We start from the raw sequence: 19,894 nt of genomic DNA, 5'->3' as shown, positions 1-19,894 counted from the left end.
TGTAAGATGGATGCTGCTGTTCGCAACTGACTCGAGCATCTCGAGTGCAGGAGAATATCAGCGTCTATCGCGCGAGCTAATCGTGGAGGCTCTCTTGTCTTCGTATGCGGCATGCCTCAACAGGCAAGCAATGCCGGCATCGGCAGTTGTTCGGTGCTGGAAGGAATGGCTGAACCCAAGTGATCTGCAGGCATGTGCGTAGTTACATAACGGGCGGGGGTTGTGATAGCGAACGTCGAAAGTTCCGGGCGAGCTATCGTGGTGGACCGCGGCGAACTGGTCAAAGGTGGGGAAGCCGGCAACGGAACTGAGCACATGCTTGTAGACGCCTTTGGGGAACTTCCCGATGTCAAACTATTGCTGAAGTCAGTGCTTGCAAAGCCTCATATTACCAAAGTTTAAATCCTATCTCGTGCTGTCCATTGGCACTTTGAACCCTGGGCGATGACGTCTGTGCAGAATTGGGAGAAGGTTGCCGAGGCGAAGCGCGCGAAGCTCGCGGAATCCATTCCTCAAGAGCATCGCGTGCCACAACAACATCTGCCACCGGATTCGCAACTGGACGTGACAACATGGCCGAAGGAATCTGGATGGTTCTCGTCTGAGGAATTAGAAATTACAGGCAGCACCGCGACCGAGCTGCTGCAGAAGATTGCATCAAAGACATGGAGCTCAGAGAAGGTTACCAGGGCTTTCTGCAAGCGTGCAGCAGCTGCACAGCAATTGGTAGGCAGCCATCTGGAATCGAGTAGCGCTAGCTGATTCGGATGAAGTTGAATTGCCTGACTGATGCCTTCTTCGACGAGGCTATTGAAAGCGCGAAAGCCCTTGACGAGCACCTCAATCGAACAGGCCAGCTGAAGGGACCATTCCACGGTCTCCCGATCTCGCTCAAGGACAATTTCAACATCAAAGGAAAGGACAGTTCTGTGGGCTTCAGTTCTTTGGTCAACGACCCCGCCGAATACAATGCGACATTAGTGGATGTCTTGGAGAACCTGGGTGCTGTTCGATACTGCAAGACAAATGTACCGACAGCCATGATGATTCCAGAGTCGGTCAACAATGTCTTCGGCAGGACTATATCTCCTCTCAATCGCAAGGTCACTTCAGGTGGCTCGTCTGGCGGAGAATCAGCCCTTATTGCTTTCGGCGGAAGCCCCATAGGCATAGGTACTGATATTGTGAGTTCTGGCAGCCTCGGACTACTTCAAAGAATCTAACAGATACTAGGGCGGTTCCCTCAGAATCCCCGCAGCTTGCACCGGCATCTTCACGATTCGACCCTCTTTTGGACGCTTCAGCACACAGAGATGTAGATCAGGTCTGGCCGGCCAAGAGGCGGTCGCAAGTGTGAACGGGCCTATGGCAAGAACACTGGAAGATATCATCACGTACTCGAAGGCTGTCATAAATTCACAACAGTGGCTGTTGGACCCCAAGGTACTGCCTATACCATGGAGACAGGTAGAGCAACAGAAGAAGCTCAAGATTGCAGTGCTTTGGAATGACGGCATATGCATGCCCACTCCCCCAGTCACACGGGCACTGAAGGAGACAGTAGAAAGCTTGAAGAAATCCGGACATGAAGTCGTGGAGTGGGACCCCAAATTACACGCAAAGGCCTTGGACCAACTCGGCCGTATGTTCGTCGCAGATGGCGGCAAGACTGTCAAGAACCTGCTTGCTCCGACAGGCGAACCTATACGACCAGAGATGCAGCAGTATCAAGATGCTCAAGACCTTGGCGTGTTTGAGATGTGGCAGCTGCATCTAGAGCGCACCGAGCTCCAACGCCAGTACCTCGAGCAGTGGATGTCTTACGAAAATCTTGATGCCATTCTTGGTCAGTAGATCGTGCGATGTGCACTGGCAAGGATACTAACGTACCGCAGCACCTACTACGCCCTACAGCAGCGTACCGCACAGCCATTTCAAGTATGTCGGTTACACCGGTGTCTTCAACGTAGTTGACTACTCTGCCGTTTCCTTCCCGACTGGAATCACTGTGGACAAGACAAAGGACACCTCTTTTGCAGACGCCAAGGTTCAGAGCGAATACTGCCAGGCTGCTCGCGACAGTTGTGAGTGCTCGATCGCAACTTGGTGTATCGTCACACCCGCTAATATAAGCTAGATGATGCGGAATTGCTGCATGGATATCCTGTCAGCCTTCAGTAAGTGCACATTTTCCTAGTCATGTGTCAATGTTACTGACCTCTATTAGACTTATTGCGCAGAGGCTCCAAGAAGAAAAGGTGCTTAGTATGACTGAGACTGTGCTTCAAGCCATCAAAGCTGCAAAATGAAACTTACAATACCTGCTGTCCGAGATTGAGAAGTGGGAGTTGTAGTAGTGAACAATCAGGTGGCTAGTCCACTCAATGGTGAATCCAGTACTCGATCCCACCCACCCATGCCGTAAGGGTTCAGAGGTGCCATATCTCCTTCACTTGGTACTACATGGGTGCACAAGCGATGAAAAAAACGCCTTGCTCATGAGCACTTTTCCCCTCGTATGCTGACACTGCAGGGTCGTCTTACTTGTGCCAGATGATTATAATCGAGTAGTTGTCTCATTATACCTGTCTTCAACTCTTGTGTTTCTCAATCTAGTGCTATAGTAGCCTGAAAGACTTGCCCTCTATTCCCTCTATGATATTCAGCAACGCTCGCTGCTCATCATAGCTTACCAGTATCCCGATCTAAGTATCCATATCCGTAATCCTTGAAAACCTCAACACCATCGCTTCTATGCCCATGAAATCTAAAATCCAAGTCTAAGCCCAGCCAATTCTATAGAGATTATATCCCGTCTCATCGCCCCTTCCGATGCCCCTCCTCTTCTCCGCAGTCTCTTTCTGGATGATTTGAAAGGTCCGTCCATCCCCATCTTTGGGACAGAGCTCCGGTACGAAAGCAGCTTCGACTGTGTCGGGTATGCCTTCGAATTTGCCCGTCTTTCGTACCGTGACCATGAGCCAGAACGTGCCGTCTGGTTTGATGAGGTGTGCGGCGCAGTCTCGGAGCCAGGATGCGTGCTCTGGTGCGTAGATGACATCGGATGCAATGAGAAGATCTGCCGAGGATACCAGCTCGGACGGCGGCTGTGACCAATCCAAGAGGTCGGTGGTGATGGGTAGCCGGTCGGTTGAAGAGAAATTCGACTCGATGTTCAGCTTGCAGTTCTCCAGAACTGCTGGGTGGTAATCCGTTGCTGCGATGCTGGCGTCTTCCACACCGAGTTCTGGAAGCAGTTTGGCGAGCGTCAAGCTAACGAGCCCCGTGCCAGCACCGAGCTCTATGATGGTCGGGCTGCCCTTGAGCGCCTCTTTTGAAAGTCCGAAGCGTTTTGGATCCGCGCACATCATGCTACTCAGCACAATACTTGCGCCCCAAGACTGAAGTCCAACATCAGTATGATCAATTCCAGAAAGTGGCGCGTCGTTGAGCGTGACTTGGACATTCTCACCAAGCTTCGTTGGAAATGAGAAATCGCGTGTCAGAGCCTCTTCCTCCTCATCCTTGGTACAGTCGGAGAATGAGGCCAGAATGAATGCTGCATCGTCGATCATGTTCGTTGTAACATCCTCATCAAAGCCCATCTCCTCCACACGCGAGATAAGCGAGGTCAACCATCTCGTGGCGAAACTGCGCTCGAACGGGTCCGCGCGAAGAGCTGCTGTCACCTCCTCGGCAGCTGCCATGTCGTCCCCATATGTTCTTTCATCTCGAGACGCATACCCAGAGTCAGCCGGAACAGGCGTTGATGCTGCAGGTATGTGTCTCCAACTCGGCTTCGGTTTCGGTATAGCAGTCGGCAGGCGCAAAGGGCAATACAACGCCTGCAGATTTGCAAGTGCCTCAATAATCTGTCCTTCCGACGATGTAACCAGTTGTCGAATAGGTATCAAGCTGCTTGATGGTGGCAGGCAAGGGCCTGAGAGGCTGACACTCATTTGCCACCTGCTAGATCTGACGCACGAAGGAAATGGAGAAAGCGGAAAGGAAAGACTGGAGAACGTGGGGAAGGCAAGATGGAGAAGACGATAAGAGATAAACGATGGAAGAAGGAGGTCCTCTTTGATAGTACCTTAGTCTAGCCTCACGCTCGGGCATTGTCGCGCAAATGACTAGAATTTTCACCGCCAATTGTTCGGCATCGTGGGCGAGCTTATGGAAGCCGAAGCCTTACCGGCGTACTTCTAGACGTTGATCGTCCTGGGCGATAGTGCAGGGTAAGCAAAAGCGCGTACATATGTAGATGGAAGAGCAGCTCTCCCTGTGCCTGTCCTGCGTTCCTTCGCTGTGATTTGAGGTTTGTGTGATTTGAGAACGGCATGAAATGCGCTTATCCGTTTTGGGTATAACGCCGCTAATACCCGAAGCATCAGATCGTGACTGAACCTCCACCACAATCCAGAAGATATAAAGGGCTGGCTTACGTACCTGTCAAATCGTCAACGCACTGGCTGGTGCAATATTCTTCTGAAATGAATATCGAAATTTGCATGTGATCATAATTATATCTATTCTTTTAGATGCTCAAAGTAGCATTGTATGAAGGCCTCCTCTATTTACTCAGCCCCAGCTGTCTACAAACCATTCCCGACTTTAACGCCCGTAAACTGACAAAGAGTTGTCGTTGATAAGCTGGATAGCCTCTTTCCTGAACACGTCCGGCTCAAGATAACTCGTCCTGTTCGAATCGAACACAAAGTTTGTAGGGTTGCTCGAGTTGTACACTGGCCATTCAGGCTCGAGCCCACTCCACGCGACAGTCTTCCTCCACTCATTAGGATCCAGGTGATACACGTAACTGAGCCAGCTGTTGGTCATGAAATTCGCCACCGCGGTCATGGGCTCCGAGCTAAAGGGCTTAGTATCGTATCCGATACCGAGGTAGTTGTTGAACACGAAGGAGACTTCGGCGAAATGGGTAATGGCCATGTCCACATTGGCGCCGTCTGGCAAGACATCGAAGCGGTAGCTGTATACTGGGAGGTTGTTGGCGGCCCAGGTTTCACACGTCTTGCGACGCGACGCGATGATGTAGAGATCGCCGATGTAAGTTGCTGATCGACGGAATTGAGCGCCATACGAGGCGGATGGCCGTTGGTTCCCTAGACTCTGCACAACGTTGACTGATAGGTCGTCTGGGTATACAGTGAGAATCTTCTTGGCGAAGTCTGCAGACATTTTCCCCTGTTCCAGGTCGATCACCATCTTCTCGAATTCTTCTTCAGTGTTTACTGGCTTACTGGAAAACGCAGTTCCCTCGTCGGAAGTGGCTGTGCAAAAGTCAGCCGGTTATCCAAGAAGCTTGCAACATCTCAATGCTTACCACCGCTCATGATTGGGATATGGATGAACTCGCCAGCCGCAAGTGCAACAGAACCGGGCTTGCGCAGAAAGTCGCCATCAATAACCGGGCCGAATGCCGAGAGGCTGACGCTCGAATTACCTGACTGATTGATTGTGTCGTAAAGCTGCTGATAAGGAAGAGTTCGCAAGCACTCCAGCGGGCTGGTGGCTTTATCACAACCGGTCCGGCGATTAAGCTCATTATAGTTATCCGCAAGCCCTGACTTGTCTGACGATCCATGGACATTGATGGGATTACCAGACTCCATGATGGCGCCCCGGAAGAGCTTATCATCCCGACCACCGTGGGCAATAAGCTGGTAGCCGACAGCACCAGCACCAGCGCTTTCGCCAAAGATCGTCACACGCTTAGGATCACCCCCAAAGGACGCGACATTTTCCTGTACCCATTCTAGCACTTTGCGCTGGTCAAGGAGGCCCACGTTGAAGTCTTTGACCTCGTCGCTTCCACTCAAGAATCCAAAGGTGCCCAGTCGATAGTTGAGGTTGATGCCGATGACGGGCTTGCCAATCTTGACGGATTGTTGGACAAGGAACGTCATATTGAACACAGGTTCGACGCCGGCACCACTAACAAATCCTCCGCCGTGAATCCAAATCATCACGGGGATAGATGCGTTCTTGTCGAGGCCAGAAGGTCGGACAATGTTTATGTAGAGACAGTCTTCTGAGACAATGCTAACATCTGTGCCCCACTGCACGCACTGAGGGTACATTAGCTGAGTCTGATCTTTTTTCTTTTTAAAAATACGTACTCTTGGGGAGTCTTTTTTCGCAGGCTTGACACCTGTCCATGTCTGGTTCAAGCTGACAGGAGAGCGAAATCGCAAGTCCCCGACCGGAGGTTGTGCGTACGGCACTCCAAGGAAGAAGTCTTGCTTATACTCAGCAGAGTATATCCCCTCGTATGATCCGTTCTTGACTTGAACTACAGGAGCATCGACGGAATCGGTAGCTCGGGTTGCAACATAGCAGTTCGCGACATTAGCGTAAAGAGAGAGGGCTGCTAAGGCGATGCGCAACATGATGAAAGAGTGGATACACTTCGCGATCTGTCAAGTGACATGGGGGAAGCGACATAGATGTATGATATAGATCTGCGATCGTCTTAGTTGCACAATTGTGCATCAGTTGATGGCCCGCCGGTAGAATTGCTGGTCTCTAGGTGTCGAAGAAGCTCTGCAGTTGATTAACTCGGTGCTTACTCGGCCACATAACGGCGATGTCTCGAGATTGATCCATCACGGCCGTTGGGCCCGGGTAGACACGATATGCATCATGAGCCCTAATTTGAGGACCGGGTGCACGTCAGCTTTGTGTCTATTAGGGTTGAGCAGAGGAAGTAGTAGACTAAAGCGATGATCTGCCACTTAGCCTTCGGTGAAATACTCCTACTAGTTTGTTCCAGAAGTCCTCGAGAGAATTGCTTACACCCCTTTAATCTTGCCTTTTCCACTGCCAACACCACCTGCGCACCGCTCTAGCAGGATAAAGCCTCTTGGTATACTCGATTCGGTACTTTCCTTCGACCATCGATCGCAGCACTAAGGGCTTGGAAACACGCCGTTTCTCTTTCCAAGTCTCACCCTGCGATCTCGGTCTCGCTAATCTAATATTCATATAGTGGCATAAGCTTATCAAATGCTCAATTTGAGGACCTTCAGTCTCAAGACGAATGCTTTGGACAATTTCAGGACCCCTATCTTATGGCAAAGTCCGACCAAGCACGTAGGCACTGCCTCCATCGGAGCCGCTTCCGTCGATGACGTAGTCCACAAACAGTAGCTTCGAACATCGCAACGGGTGTCTTCGATGCATTATTGCCCGAGATGCGCGAGACATATCGCCTGCGCCATCATCTTGCAATGTTCAGCATGCTCATGATACCACCATCGGCTGGACCACCTTTCTCCATCTGTACCATTTGCTTCCGCATGAACGTGCCGTCCTGACCCATCGAGCCCACACCATAGACCGCGTCAGCGAACATCCTCAATTGCATAGGCGCCTTCCCGTCACCGTAGTGTTGAATCACTTCGTTCTTGTCGACCTTTTTACGAAGATCGTTCCAAGCGCCACTTTCGCCGAACGCCTCGCATTCTTTTTGCTTCTCAGCGTCCCACCACGATGGCAGTAGTTCTCGCGAAGCTGCTTTGGAGAGATACTGTCGGAACGCCTCGATGCTAGACGATGCTCCAGAGTAGACACTGCCTGGTGTAGTCTTGTTCTCGAAGTTGAGGTCGTCCGCCTGACGTATGCGGAAGGAGTCGATGAGAAGCTTGTACACATCCTTCTCAGGTCGATCGTGCAAATATTTACCTTTGTCAAGCTTTGTGAACGGGTTGGGGATGTGCTTCTCGAGATCGTTGAGACGGGCTGCTGAGTAGGAATTGCTGTGTTCGGGGACGAAAGCACGCGAGGCGTTCACGGCACAGATTTTCTTGTGTAGCTTCCAGTCGGCCTTTTGGCAGTCACGGTCGCAGTAATGTGTCGTCTTGCACTTGGCACAAGCCTTCAAGCTTTGGAGGTTGGCATCTGCCGCCGTCTTCTTGCAATTCGCACAAGCGGAAGTCATGATCGATGTTGGGTTGAGATTGGAGGTCTGACACGGAAAACTGGAAGAAGAAGTAGTTCTCAAAAAGATTATCCAGCAAACGAGAAGACAATTGCTGGGAGCAACCACAACCTCTCACCGCCAGATGTGGGGAAAGCTGGATCCCTGCGGGGAAGCCGCGTCCCCCTCACGGTCTCACGTGCTCGACACTTCATCTCATCAGGCGTGCTTCGTGTGTCTGAAAAATTGTCATGGAATATATCAATGTCTCGGTGAACCTGTACTTCTACTGGATCGCTTTACCCATATCAAACGTGCATACATCTAACATCATAGAAAGTCTCTAGCGATCCTCCACAAAATCCACGTGGCAAGTATTCGTCTGCTCTGCATATCTGAATCCTCATGTCCCACTTTCGAGAGAATCGGAAATTCGAATCATCGATCTACGCTGATCAAGTTCTGCCTATTCCCGTCTGCATGTTGTCATACTGACCAATCGCGGGGCTACACCTACACGCGTCTAAGTCCCCGCATCTGTTCCGTACAACCACCACTCTCGCAATGGCTTGACCTATGGCGCATCACAACGATTAGGTCGATTTAAAAGGAATCCTGGGAAACATGAGGTATATATGAGGTGCTTGAACACATTTTCCTTCAATTCTACAAATACTTTTTACATTTCACCAAATCTGTTGTCTTCAATATGACTTCAGCCGTTTCGATTCAAGACATGAAGAATCCTTCAATCGTTCTGTATGGCGCGAAGAACGCGAAACTTGAAGAAAGACCGGTACCAGAACTCTCGGATCCGAACAATGTGATTGTGAGAATTGCGTATGTCGGCGTGTGTGGGAGCGATGTAAGTATTGAAGACACTCTCCAATCTCCCCATCTTTTTATCAAACCATATCGATCGGCTCATAATTTCTGCTCGACATATTCTCACACCATAGCGCCACTGAGCGATGTATTTATCCTATTCTCCAGAACTCATCGAATCTGAACATGTTCACATTTTGTCCCATCAAGAACACCTTCTCGTGTTCCCTACAAGCCCTGCTCTCTAACACACCCCAAGGTCCACTTCTACACCCACGGCGGCATAGGCCGCTCCGTCGACCCCTCCACCGGCCTCACAATGGGCCACGAAGCCAGCGGCACCATCACCTCCGTCGGCCCCTCCGTAACTTCCTTTAAAATCGGCGACCGCGTTGCTATCGAACCAGGCACACCCTGCCGCCGCTGCGCCGCCTGTAAATCCGGCACATACAACCTCTGCCGCCACATGCTCTTCGCCGCCGCCCCCGGCCCGCCCTCCACGCCCGGCACGCCCGGTACGCTCAGCAAATTCTACGAGATGGCGGAGGACTTGTGCTACGTGATCCCCGACGCCATCAGTCTGCAAGAAGCGGTGTTGGTCGAGCCTCTCGCCGTCGCCGTCCACGCTGTGAAGTTGGGCGATGTGCGGCCCGGCGAGACGGTGGTTGTCATGGGCTGCGGGACAATCGGACTACTCGTCGCTGCAGTGGCGCGGCTATTCGGCGCGCTGAGAGTCGTGATGGTGGATGTTAGGGAGGACAAAGTAAAGTTTGCAAAGGGGTGGATGCAGGGTGCAGAGGGATTTATAGCGGATGTGGGCATGTCTGGGGAAGATGTGGCGGAGAAGATGTTAGAAGAGTTTGGGTTGAAGGAGGAGGGGGTTGATACTTCAGGCGGCAAAATCGACACTGTAATCGAAGCCTCGGGCGCCGCGAGTTGCGTCGAAGCTGGAATCTGCATGTTGCGGCCGGGTGGGAAGTATGTGCAAACCGGACTGGGGAGGGAGAAGATTGAATTCCCGATTGTCGCGATGAGTCAGAAGGAGTTGGTGGTTAGGGGGTGTTTTAGGTACGGCGCGGGGGATTACGAGCTCGCGGTGAAGTATCTGGAAAAAGGGGCAGTTGACGCCAAGGCGTTGATTAGTTCGGTGAGTCGGTTTGAGGATGCGGTGAGCGCATGGGAGAAGACGATGAGGGGGAAGGGTGTGAAGAATTTGATCGAGGGGGTGAGAGATTGAAGAAGCAAAATGCGGATGGTAATTGACACTCCGTTTTATCCTACACGAAAACATATGCAATGACGACGCGACGCTGTAACGCGAGAATTACCCAAAGCAAAACAAAGCAGATCGAGGCACTTGATGCGAAACTAAACTTTTATACATCTAGACTCTTCCGGCGGGCCACACTGTGACATCACTCACCGCGTAGCCCGGCCTCCATGCAGGATGGATGTCACTCACGCCCGAATGACTCTGTCGGACCGTCGACCTTGGCGCAGCTTCAGTGATGTAGCTGACCCCATCCTCGGACACATAGGACGGAGGACGAGGTTCGGCCGTAGCAGGCTGAGCCGCAATCGCCGAGCCCGCGCGCGAGTTTGTAAAGTCGGTAGCTACGGAGCGGCGATTATCCTGGCCCTCGACGCGCTGCCAGTGCAGCAAGTTTGGATCTACGCGCACACTGCTGCGCCAGAGACCGTACGCTGGTGGAGGCGGCGGTGGGAGCTCGTCCTTCTCGAGATCCAGTTCACTCTCCACAGCTCGCTCCATGTCGTTCCCGGCCTCTTCGTCGCGCGCGAGATGCACGCGGATGGGGCGGACGGGCTGGAAGCCTTCGGCGCTGGTCATGTCTGGGAGGGATGGACGGCTTTCTGCGGACTGGGGGTTGAGGATCAACATGCAGAGGCGGATGAGGGAGTGGCAGAAGAAGATGGTGATGGTGAGGAGGACCATGATGAAGAGGATGTGGATTTCCTGGCCGATATCGCGGTTGGTGAGAGCGATTGTGAGGTCTTGATAGTAGTATTAGCAAATGTCTCGCAACTCTAGATGGTGAAAAGAACTTACAGATCGACAACACAGTAAGGAGCATAGATCCAGAGATAATGCATGCAATCATCTTTCCCCGAGCGGGTGATCCGCGGACGAACAACATAGGTCCCTGCGAACCTGGCTCATCTCGTCGTCGTACCCAGCGATCTGCGTGGGGTTGACGGTGCTTCCTCCGTCTGTGCTTTCTTCGATGCCGTCGCCCATTGACCTCTTCCGCCAGCTGTTGACTCTCCGGATCCACATAATTGCTACCTTGTGGTGGTAGAGGTACGTCTGCTGGGTGGCGGTGGTACACCGTTTCTGGTGCCTGTGGTTCAATTGCGCCAATGTATGAACCCGCCGTATGCTGAGCGTGGAGTGGAGATCTCGAGTCATGTGAGCCTCGTGGCCCATCGTGTGCGAATTGGGATGAATCCTGATCTGGTTGGTCCCGGCGGAAGAAGCCCCGGAAAGGTACCTTTGGTGTATTGTTGTTGCTTGGAATAGCAGGTGACTGTGAGTAGATGGAAGAACCATTGATCATAGTCCGGATGTTGCTGTGGAGAGCACTAAATCGGGACGGCGCCTGTGTTGCTGGTGTGCCGAACGGGTCCTGGCTTTGGTCCTGGCCTGGCCGCGGTGACCAGCTAAAGAGTGGTGATCGAAACATGATGGTCCGGATTTAGAGTGCGACTGCGCGGGGTCCAACGAAAATAGAGGTGCGATCTAGGTGTTTATTCTGGTGCACACAGGTTCCTTATAGCAGATGCACGCCGGGCCTCGACACGTTGTCTTGTTTACGTTCGATTCGTCCAATGGAAATGGGTGATAGTGGAGCTCACATGCAGGAACAGTCGTGGCAGCGAACTGGAGCAGGGCCAGAAGCTTAGAGCTCGATAAGGATTACTGGAGCTCAACTTTCGTCAAGAACAGTCTCTCATGTCCGAGAAGCGAACCGTTGGCCTTCGCGTGCTCAGTATCCTCCTCTCGAAACTTGTCTCGACCTCTCAACCCAACTCTTGTTGATTAGTGAAGAAGTACTTGAGTAAACAGCTATCCAGAGCCTCAAAGCCAAACGAAGGTATGAAGAAAAGAAAAGGCGAAACGGTTCACGACAGCACTGCTGCCAATGAAAGAGGTTCAAGGAAAACAGGTCATAACATGGGGAAGAAAGGGAAGAGGGTTGCAGTCACACCAAGAAGCCCTGGAGCAGCTGCAAGGACGGCCGAGGACGAGGCAGCATTGAACGCCACGAATATCTGGAACATGGGGCGTGTCAGAGTGCGGTAGTTGCGCGCATGAAACACCTCGCCGCAAATGTGCACCGCGGGCTCCACGGACCCGCTGGAGAGCCTGGCTGCTCCACGATAGGAGAGTTGCAGCGAATCGTGGACGGGCTGGGTCGCCAATGAAGATCAGAATCTGGAGACACGCGTTGTGGTTGGTCGACAAGCGCCGCATTTTGGAGACCCCGCAGCCAATCGTGCCCCGGTGCATCGCGAACTCCTGAACAGCCGCCGTGAACGCCATTGTGCGACGCGAACGATATGTACAGCATAAATCTTTCATTTCGCATCTCGCTGTGTTGAGTGTTTATTTCATGTGCCCTTTCCTGCGGCGCTGCGGGTAAATACAAAATCGCGTACACAACGCGTCTTCCCAGGGCTCCTTGCAGTCTGCCGTGCCTCGTCCGTTTCTCGACACATCCCGGCTCCAGGAGCCAACGTCGCACCGGCGTATAGAGTTCACTGTAAACAACGCCCCTGTGACGTGCACCGCGGGGTCGCTGACGGGCAGCTCGAAGCCTCTTGGACCCTTCCCCACGCCTTGCGCGGAAGCTTTTTACAGTTCCTCAAGATTTTCATGCCAAGGGCTTGTGTCGCGCTCATTTTCCAAGCTCGCCCACCATGAGTTTGCGATCTGAGGAGGCGGAAACCACTAATAATGCCAAGTTAGTCACGCAACCCATGAGAGGTGAGATGCTTCGCAGAAATGTTTCGTCGGAGCGATCGGTCGTTCGGACAATCGCACTTCCAGCCACCGAGCGCGCAAAACCGCTGCACCGGAGAGTACAGTGACGATGATGACAGCCGTGACCAAGGGCTTCAAGGACGCGAAACAAAAAGAGTATCAACATTCGGAGGTACTTACAGATTGGTTCCCCTCGTGGATGGAAGCGCACGTCGTTCACCGTTCCTCTGTGCCCTGGGAGCTTGTTCAGAAGCTTCCCCGTTTTTGTTTCCCAGATGGCTACGCTCTGATCTCCACTGCCAGCAGCGATCTTCGCTCCAGTCGAGTCCCAGCTCGCCTTCAGAAGGTTTCGCTCCTGGCCGGTGGGTGCTCCGTCGTACGTCTGTACGCGGCGGTCTGCGGGCGCAAATGGTCGAACGTCCCACGTCCGGACCGTCGAGTCGTGTGCGTTCGATAGTAAGGTCTGATTATCGGGCGATATTTGCAGCGAGGTGACCGTGTCGGTGTGTCCAAGAAGGGTGTAGGTGACAGCCTGCTTCCGCAGATCCCAGACCTTGATGTCGTTGTCGATGCCTCCTGTGAACAGCTCGTTGCCGGCTTCTGCCAGACATATGGCCGTTATGGGGAAGTCGGTCTGGATATAAGTTATGGCGTCTTTGGTTCGCGTGTCCCAGATCTGTACCAGCGTCAGTCATGCATGTTGAGGCAGTACGAATTCACTGACCCCGATGGAACCGTCGTCGGAACCGCTGACGAGCATCTCCTCTCCACGCTTGCTCACGTCCATGCAGTTGATCACTTCTTCATGCCCTGGGTGCCTGCGTATCCGCTCGCCAGTCTCGACATCCCAGCTCGCCAGGTGCATGTCTGCAGATGCGGAAAAGAGGACTTTGGAGTCGCGCGACCAGTGCAAATCCAGTACCGCCTGTTTGTGTCCCGTCAAAATGCCGTAGTTCTCGCATGATCCAGAGCTGCGCCAGAGTACTAGAGCTAGTCAGCTAAGTCATCTGAGCATTGCGCGTACATGACTGACATATAGACCGGTCCATTGAGCCCGAGGCAATGAACTGGCCGGTGGGGTCGAATCGAGCTGCAAAGATCTCGCCGGAATGGCCTGTGAGCTCCATGACTGGCGACTGGAGTGCACTGCTGCGCGCGCCCTATGTTGCCTATCAGCACGTTGTTGCTTCAGCAATGTTACTCTCCGCATAGACAGCCTTCTGACATACCCCTTGTATGAGCGCGCCATTCTGCCCAGCGCCATTCACCACTGCGACGGCTGAGCTGTTTCCCAGGTTCGCGTCCGCCTTTGCGCGCTTGACAAGCTGGCTCGAGCCGAAGACATCATGTGCCGGTCGCTTCGCGGTGGACATTGCAGCGGCGGTATGTGTTTGTAGGAGTGACGTATGCGGGGACTCGTGCTGTGTTCAGTGTTGGTGTTCTGGAGCTCTCGTAAACTTTCTCGACGTGGATCTGCGCCAAGCCATATTGGGGTCCACATCGTAGGCCACCCTAGCTTATCCACCTCCACCACTTCGACTCTCCGATACCCGCAATACTGCCGTACCTCGACTTCCCCGGACTTGCAGACCCTCGCCCAGAACTATCGCCGGCTTCTGTAGATCTTGAATAGCCGTGCATTATGGCATCTTCCACCAAGGCAGCCCGTCTGGGCGAGGAGTGAGCTCCAGATGTACAGCAATTCCTTGGACATGTGCTAACAGCTGCCAGAGTGTGGAAGTAAGTGGCGCATCACTCTTCAACCCAGCTCGAGGCTTACGGAAGTAGAACGCGCGTAGACAAAGTCAGCGCCGAGCTCGTCACCCTCACATACGGCACCATCGTTGCGCAACTATGCAAAGACTACGAGTACAACTATGCCGACGTCAACAAGCAGCTGGATCGCATGGGCTACAACATCGGCGTACGGCTGATTGAAGACTTCCTGGCCAAGTCTGGTATACCTGCCTGTACCAACTTCCGAGAAGTGGCGGAGATGATCTCAAAGGTAGCCTCGGCTTTGCGCTGGTGGTGATAGTTGGCTTACGCATCATGTCAGGTCGGCTTCAAGATCTTTCTTAACATTACCCCCACAATCACCAACTGGACGAGCGACAACAAGCAGTTTTCCCTCATCTTTGAGGAGAACCCACTCGCGGACTTCGTCGAGCTTCCCGACGACGGTCGGGCACAAGACGAGCTCTGGTTCTCGAACATCCTGGTGGGCGTCTTAAGGGGAGCACTGGAAATGGTAAGTCTGCGCAACGGCGGAGCTCTGCCTTGAGGTGACCAGCCTGGGTTCAAGCTAACCTCTGTTCAGGTTCATATGCAAGTCGAAGCGCACTTTATCAGTGACGTGCTCCGCGGCAACGATACCACGGAGATGAGAATAACACTGGTGCGCTACATTGACGACGAAATGCCGCCAGATGACGAATGAGCAAGTGCGTCTTTTCCGCAACAAAGATACCCGTTTAAAGCAATGTCATGTGCCCAGTCCAGCCTCAAGAGAACCTATTTTGCATAGTCCGCATCTTAACGGCGGTGAGGACCAAAAGTGGGGGCCGTGTGCTACGTGAGATGAGCTGCACGCACATTTGATGCAAAGTGCAATTGCGCAATTCTCACAAAGTCTGCAGAAATGCACTTGCAATTATGCATTGGACCCTGGACAGAGCAGCAAGACATGAGGGACCTGATTTCTCCCAGGAAATGCTGTCCACATGTATCTGTATCAAGGACTCTGGATTGTGGACCACGAAGCTTCTGACGCTTCAGTGCGAGGCATGAGCAGGGATACGAACTGCACACCAGATAGAGGTACGAAGGTCTGGCACAGGGTAGTCTACCGTATCGTTGAGCAGTATCGCAGCATATTACTGGCGCTCATTTCCCGTATGATGTGGCATTATTGCATTGCAGCTTATCGAGGACCGTGTTGGTCTGCTCGACGTGGTGTTTGCTCGTCAGCGCGGACACTGCGGAGAGCCTCGCCCCACTTGCGTACCATCCACCCATCCATGCACATGTCCATAGCCGTGTAGGCAACTCATGTGACCACGATTCACAGAAAATCGCACTGAAGCAACGCGTGCGCAAATTGTAGTAGAGATGCGGCCTAGAAGTCACAGCCAGGCAATGATGACAGCAATGCAAAAACAGTGTGGGCTGGCAGCAGAAGTGGTTGGGACGATCTAATTATACCGATGTCACGGGTTCGCTTGGCGTTCTCTGGAGGCCGCCAAATCCCCTCTCCTGCAAACTACCTGGATACCGTCGCTCCCACGCATCCTAGATCTTGGTCTATTTCTCTCTCTATCCCCCATTCAGACGCGCTGCATTGCGCGCCGACACATTTTTCCGCCGTGGTTGTGGGTTTTCCGTTCCGACACCGTCTTCACGTAGGGCAGTCGCGCGGTGCGCTCCTTCCCAGCAAGCCTCGTTACAGGGTCTAAGCGCAGCGGAGGCCATCCTGCACATCATCACCGCCCGCCTTTCCATCGCATCACTAACATTGCCAACCCGCCAACTTTTTGCGCGAGACGCCCTTATCCATTGCGCGTTGGCTGCTTGTTGTGCCCGTCGCTCACCCCCCAGGACCCCTTGGCGCCTGGCTCCTCCGCCGCCATCGCCGCGATCCCGATCACCCCCGTGGCGAAGGCGTTCCATGTCACTATAATCACTTCGACTACAGCACCGAGGTGCACCCAAGCCATCGCGTATATTACTACCACCGCGCGTCTATCGCCTATCCACCGCTTGTTGCCTGCGCCTGACGCAGCCGACCGTCGTCGATCCGCGTCGCGATGCAGAACAACAATATGGCGGCGCAAATGGCGGCCATGAATGCGAACGGCGGCCCCGTCGACGGCACCCCCATCATGGGCAACATGCCGCATCCCAAGCGCCCCAGCACCGACCCGCGCGAACAGCTTAACACGTACATCTACGACTATCTCCTGCGCAACGACCACTACCAAGCCGCGCGCGCCATGCTCGAGAGCGGCCTTAAGATGGCCACCGGCCCGCCCCAGAAGTACAGCCCCAAGAACAGAGTCAATGGCGACTCGATGATGGAGCCCGAGCCCGCCTGCGAAATGCCCGCGCCCCAGCTGCCCCAGAACCAAATGGCCGAAAACTCGTTCCTGCTCGATTGGTGGGTCCAGTTCTGGGACATCTACCAGGCGACCAAGAATCGCGGCAACGGGCCTACCAAAGGCTCGCAGTACGTGTCGTACACACGGGTAAGCCTGCCTCACGCTCGTACACTGCGGGGCACTGACAACCAGCACAGAACCTGGCACAGGTGCAGAACGAACAGCGCAACCAGCGCATGATGATGAACAACAACATGAATGCCCAGTACCAGAACATGATGCGCAATGGCATGGTGAATGGCGCGCCCAACGATCTCAAGCGCGCAGCCGCCCTGAACAACCGACCGTACGCCCTCGTGAGGATTACGTGAGCCTAGAGCAGTGAGAGCTAACATGTCACAGCAACGGCAACGCCATGCCCAACATGGGCCAGATGAAGAACCCTGCCATGATGGCAGCGCAGATGCAGAGAGACGGCTCCAACATGGACATGAACGGTCAGCGGCCGCAGTCGCCGGGGCCAAACGAGAACGCACCCTCGCCGAACAAGCGCCCTCGGATGGAAGGTACGTCGTATCAACCCTCCACACATGCCACGCAGCTGACGCGCCCTACTACAGGCGGGATGAATAATGGCATGCCGAATGCCCAATTTGGTGACTTTGCGCAACCTGGCCAGAATGCGCAGCAGAAAAACATCGAGGTATATGCCCAAAGCCTGGCCCAACAACACAGAGTGGCTTTGAATAGTAACACTGCTTCCCCTCAGGGCATGAACTCTGGCGCACATGGCTCTCCCATGGCTCAACAGGGCCTCGAAGGTCAGCATGACATCTTCCAGGGCAACGGCCCACGACCAGGTGCCATACCTGCCAATGCTCCCGGCGCGCCCCAAGGCAACCACGCTCTCCAGGACTACCAGATGCAGCTCATGCTGTTGGAGCAACAGAACAAGAAACGCCTGCTCATGGCGCGACAGGAGCAGGACAACGTCTCCGGTCCCCAACACCAGGGAGGTGTAGGTGCACAGGGATTCCCCGCTGCCATGTCGCCACAAGGCAATCGGCCAGGTCCTTCGCCAAACCCCCAAGACCAGATGAAGAGAGGCACGCCCAAGCTGGGACAAATGCCCGGCTCACCTCTCCCCGAGGGCGCCATGCAACCCCAGCGAGGTTCGCCTGCACCAAATATGAACTTTGACCCAAGCTTAGCACCTCCAGGCATGCCACCGCAGTTCTACCCACAGATGGCTCACCAACAAAGTCCGATGATGAGGCCGCCAAGCTCCCACCCTGGAGCTGCGTTCAACGGGCAACAGATGACCCCACAACAGATGGAAGCGGTACGCAACGGCCAGATGCAACAACAACCAAACGGTGCATGGCGTGGCGCACCCCAACAACAGGGTATGATGCCGGGACAGCAGCCTATGGGCGGCCCCATGGGCAACAACCCCCAGCAACGACAGATGCCACCGCCCCCCGCCCCCGCCAATGACCAGCCACGACCTGAACCCTCCCCCTCGCAATCTAACCAGGCACCCCCGACACCTTCATCGGCCAACAAGCCAAACCCCAAGAAGAAGGGCACCAAAGATAATGTTAAGGTAAAGTTGCGCGGCTCTCTTAAACATTCGCGCAGCGTTGATATTGATTCTAGAAGCCAGCAGGAAAGAAGGGCGCCAACGCAGGTGCGACGCCATCAGCAACAACTGGTGAAGAACCGCCCACGCCGACAACTTCGACACCGGTCGCGCCAATCACGCCGCACTCGAAACAATCTTTCAACCCCCAGAACGGACAACCACAGCAAGTGCAGCAGCAGCCTGTGCAGCAACAGTCCATGGACCCCCCATTCGGTAACATCGATGGAGGAGACGTAAGTATTCATGATTGTCGAGCAGCGCAACTTCAGCTAACGTCTCCAAGTCCGCTTTCAGCCTTGGCGACTTCGGCCTCGACGACGGAGCCGCCCTAGAGAACTTCGACTTCGACTCATTCCTACAGAACCCCAACGACGGCGACTTCGGCATGACTAGTGAATTCGACTTCAACCACGTCACCGAAGAAGTTGGTGGTGGTCTATAGTCCGACAAGCTGCTCGCTGACTTGTCTTCATGTGCCGCAGATTGCTCCCGACATGCCCTTCCCGCTGTCGGACAACTCATTTGTGGATTCTCTGTCGTTCATCACGACACCACACGAGACCACGGCTGAGTTTGCTGAGCGCCTGCGCACACTAAGGCTTGTTTGCTGACACTTGCAGAATGGAACTTGAAGGCCCCTATTGGAACTGGATGCTCCACGGCGGGGAGTGGAAAAGACCATTCTACAGTCCCGATTAGAAGACCAGGCGACTGTCCGCGCCCATTGCCAGAAACCAAAAATTCGTTCATATACCCTCCTCGATTTCGATCGCTTTTTCTCTTTTCTCACTAGTTTCTCCGGTGCATCGGATGGGCGGCGGAACTATTTTTACTCTTTACCCTCTCCTGGTTTCGACTGAATGTGTGTTGGATATATATCTCCTCTTGGTGTTTTTACAACGGGGGCGCTCATTGTACTTTTTTTGGCTTCGGCTCTTGATTTGTAAACCCATTCGCTTTGACGCCCGATGAAGGCGTTGGGGGGGTTCTTCATGGCTTTCTCTCCTCGAGAAGAACGCGAGTGGAGGGGGTGAGCATGGAGAAGCGGGATATAGCCGTACTGTGTGCTTATACCATCATATTGCTATTGGTTTTTTTCGTTCACTTGTGTTTTGGCTGCGCTGCGCTGGTGAAAGAAGAAAGGAACTCAAACAAGATGAAGAAGATGAAAGATGAAAGATGTAGCTTGCGACTTTTTTTTGTTCCCAATTTTTTTTCCCCATATCTCTTTACGCATTTTTTTCTTTTCTTCTTTTTAACTTATATCGGGGGCTGAACTGGATATCGTGTGTGGAATATATACGAGTTAATGCAAGGACTTTCAAAACCTGCTGCACTTGTTCGGAAAGGGAAATCATGTCTGCTGCTTTTGCGTTGAGAGTACT

At 53.5% G+C, this 19,894-nt stretch overlaps 10 protein-coding genes across 10 annotated transcripts; 4 read left to right on the top strand and 6 right to left on the bottom strand.

Annotated features, from left to right (window-relative positions):
• Window positions 1-444: 444 nt before the first annotated feature.
• Window positions 445-2,137, top strand: SNOG_14176 (hypothetical protein; the record flags this gene model as incomplete). The annotated part of the gene is made up of 4 exons (XM_001804321.1): window positions 445-726; window positions 759-1,173; window positions 1,325-1,850; window positions 1,930-2,137. 4 exons carry the CDS (start codon window positions 445-447, stop codon window positions 2,135-2,137), a joined length of 1,431 nt encoding a protein of 476 aa, XP_001804373.1.
• Window positions 2,138-2,780: 643 nt separating this feature from the next.
• SNOG_14175 (hypothetical protein) lies at window positions 2,781-3,707 on the bottom strand (the record flags this gene model as incomplete). Its single annotated transcript, XM_001804320.1, has 1 exon — window positions 2,781-3,707. The coding sequence occupies one exon, from the start codon at window positions 3,705-3,707 to the stop codon at window positions 2,781-2,783; it is 927 nt and encodes a 308-aa protein (XP_001804372.1).
• Window positions 3,708-4,614: 907 nt separating this feature from the next.
• SNOG_14174 (hypothetical protein) lies at window positions 4,615-6,410 on the bottom strand (the record flags this gene model as incomplete). Its single annotated transcript, XM_001804319.1, has 3 exons — window positions 4,615-5,291; window positions 5,345-6,089; window positions 6,141-6,410. 3 exons carry the CDS (start codon window positions 6,408-6,410, stop codon window positions 4,615-4,617), a joined length of 1,692 nt encoding a protein of 563 aa, XP_001804371.1.
• An 830-nt stretch (window positions 6,411-7,240) lies between these two features.
• SNOG_14173 (hypothetical protein) lies at window positions 7,241-7,960 on the bottom strand (the record flags this gene model as incomplete). The annotated part of the gene is made up of 1 exon (XM_001804318.1): window positions 7,241-7,960. The coding sequence occupies one exon, from the start codon at window positions 7,958-7,960 to the stop codon at window positions 7,241-7,243; it is 720 nt and encodes a 239-aa protein (XP_001804370.1).
• A 688-nt stretch (window positions 7,961-8,648) lies between these two features.
• SNOG_14172 (hypothetical protein) lies at window positions 8,649-10,001 on the top strand (the record flags this gene model as incomplete). Its single annotated transcript, XM_001804317.1, has 2 exons — window positions 8,649-8,804; window positions 9,024-10,001. The coding sequence occupies 2 exons, from the start codon at window positions 8,649-8,651 to the stop codon at window positions 9,999-10,001; spliced, it is 1,134 nt and encodes a 377-aa protein (XP_001804369.1).
• Window positions 10,002-10,148: 147 nt separating this feature from the next.
• Window positions 10,149-11,060, bottom strand: SNOG_14171 (hypothetical protein; the record flags this gene model as incomplete). Its single annotated transcript, XM_001804316.1, has 2 exons — window positions 10,149-10,739; window positions 10,935-11,060. 2 exons carry the CDS (start codon window positions 11,058-11,060, stop codon window positions 10,149-10,151), a joined length of 717 nt encoding a protein of 238 aa, XP_001804368.1.
• A 639-nt stretch (window positions 11,061-11,699) lies between these two features.
• SNOG_14170 (hypothetical protein) lies at window positions 11,700-12,326 on the bottom strand (the record flags this gene model as incomplete). The annotated part of the gene is made up of 3 exons (XM_001804315.1): window positions 11,700-11,812; window positions 11,992-12,055; window positions 12,138-12,326. The coding sequence occupies 3 exons, from the start codon at window positions 12,324-12,326 to the stop codon at window positions 11,700-11,702; spliced, it is 366 nt and encodes a 121-aa protein (XP_001804367.1).
• A 355-nt stretch (window positions 12,327-12,681) lies between these two features.
• SNOG_14169 (hypothetical protein) lies at window positions 12,682-14,140 on the bottom strand (the record flags this gene model as incomplete). The annotated part of the gene is made up of 4 exons (XM_001804314.1): window positions 12,682-13,443; window positions 13,492-13,751; window positions 13,801-13,927; window positions 13,997-14,140. The coding sequence occupies 4 exons, from the start codon at window positions 14,138-14,140 to the stop codon at window positions 12,682-12,684; spliced, it is 1,293 nt and encodes a 430-aa protein (XP_001804366.1).
• Window positions 14,141-14,409: 269 nt separating this feature from the next.
• Window positions 14,410-15,207, top strand: SNOG_14168 (hypothetical protein; the record flags this gene model as incomplete). Its single annotated transcript, XM_001804313.1, has 4 exons — window positions 14,410-14,430; window positions 14,536-14,775; window positions 14,827-15,018; window positions 15,088-15,207. 4 exons carry the CDS (start codon window positions 14,410-14,412, stop codon window positions 15,205-15,207), a joined length of 573 nt encoding a protein of 190 aa, XP_001804365.1.
• A 1,381-nt stretch (window positions 15,208-16,588) lies between these two features.
• Window positions 16,589-19,591, top strand: SNOG_14167 (hypothetical protein; the record flags this gene model as incomplete). Its single annotated transcript, XM_001804312.1, has 7 exons — window positions 16,589-17,011; window positions 17,062-17,231; window positions 17,267-17,430; window positions 17,485-17,567; window positions 17,634-18,470; window positions 18,524-18,742; window positions 18,793-19,591. The coding sequence occupies 7 exons, from the start codon at window positions 16,589-16,591 to the stop codon at window positions 18,949-18,951; spliced, it is 2,055 nt and encodes a 684-aa protein (XP_001804364.1). The 3' UTR covers window positions 18,952-19,591.
• Window positions 19,592-19,894: the final 303 nt, after the last annotated feature.

This window comes from Parastagonospora nodorum, assembly GCF_000146915.1.
Source record: "Parastagonospora nodorum SN15 chromosome Unknown scaffold_30, whole genome shotgun sequence".
Taxonomy (NCBI): Eukaryota; Fungi; Ascomycota; class Dothideomycetes; order Pleosporales; family Phaeosphaeriaceae; genus Parastagonospora; species Parastagonospora nodorum.
Note: the sequence above shows the minus strand (reverse complement) of the source record. Positions and strands in the feature narration are given on the sequence as shown.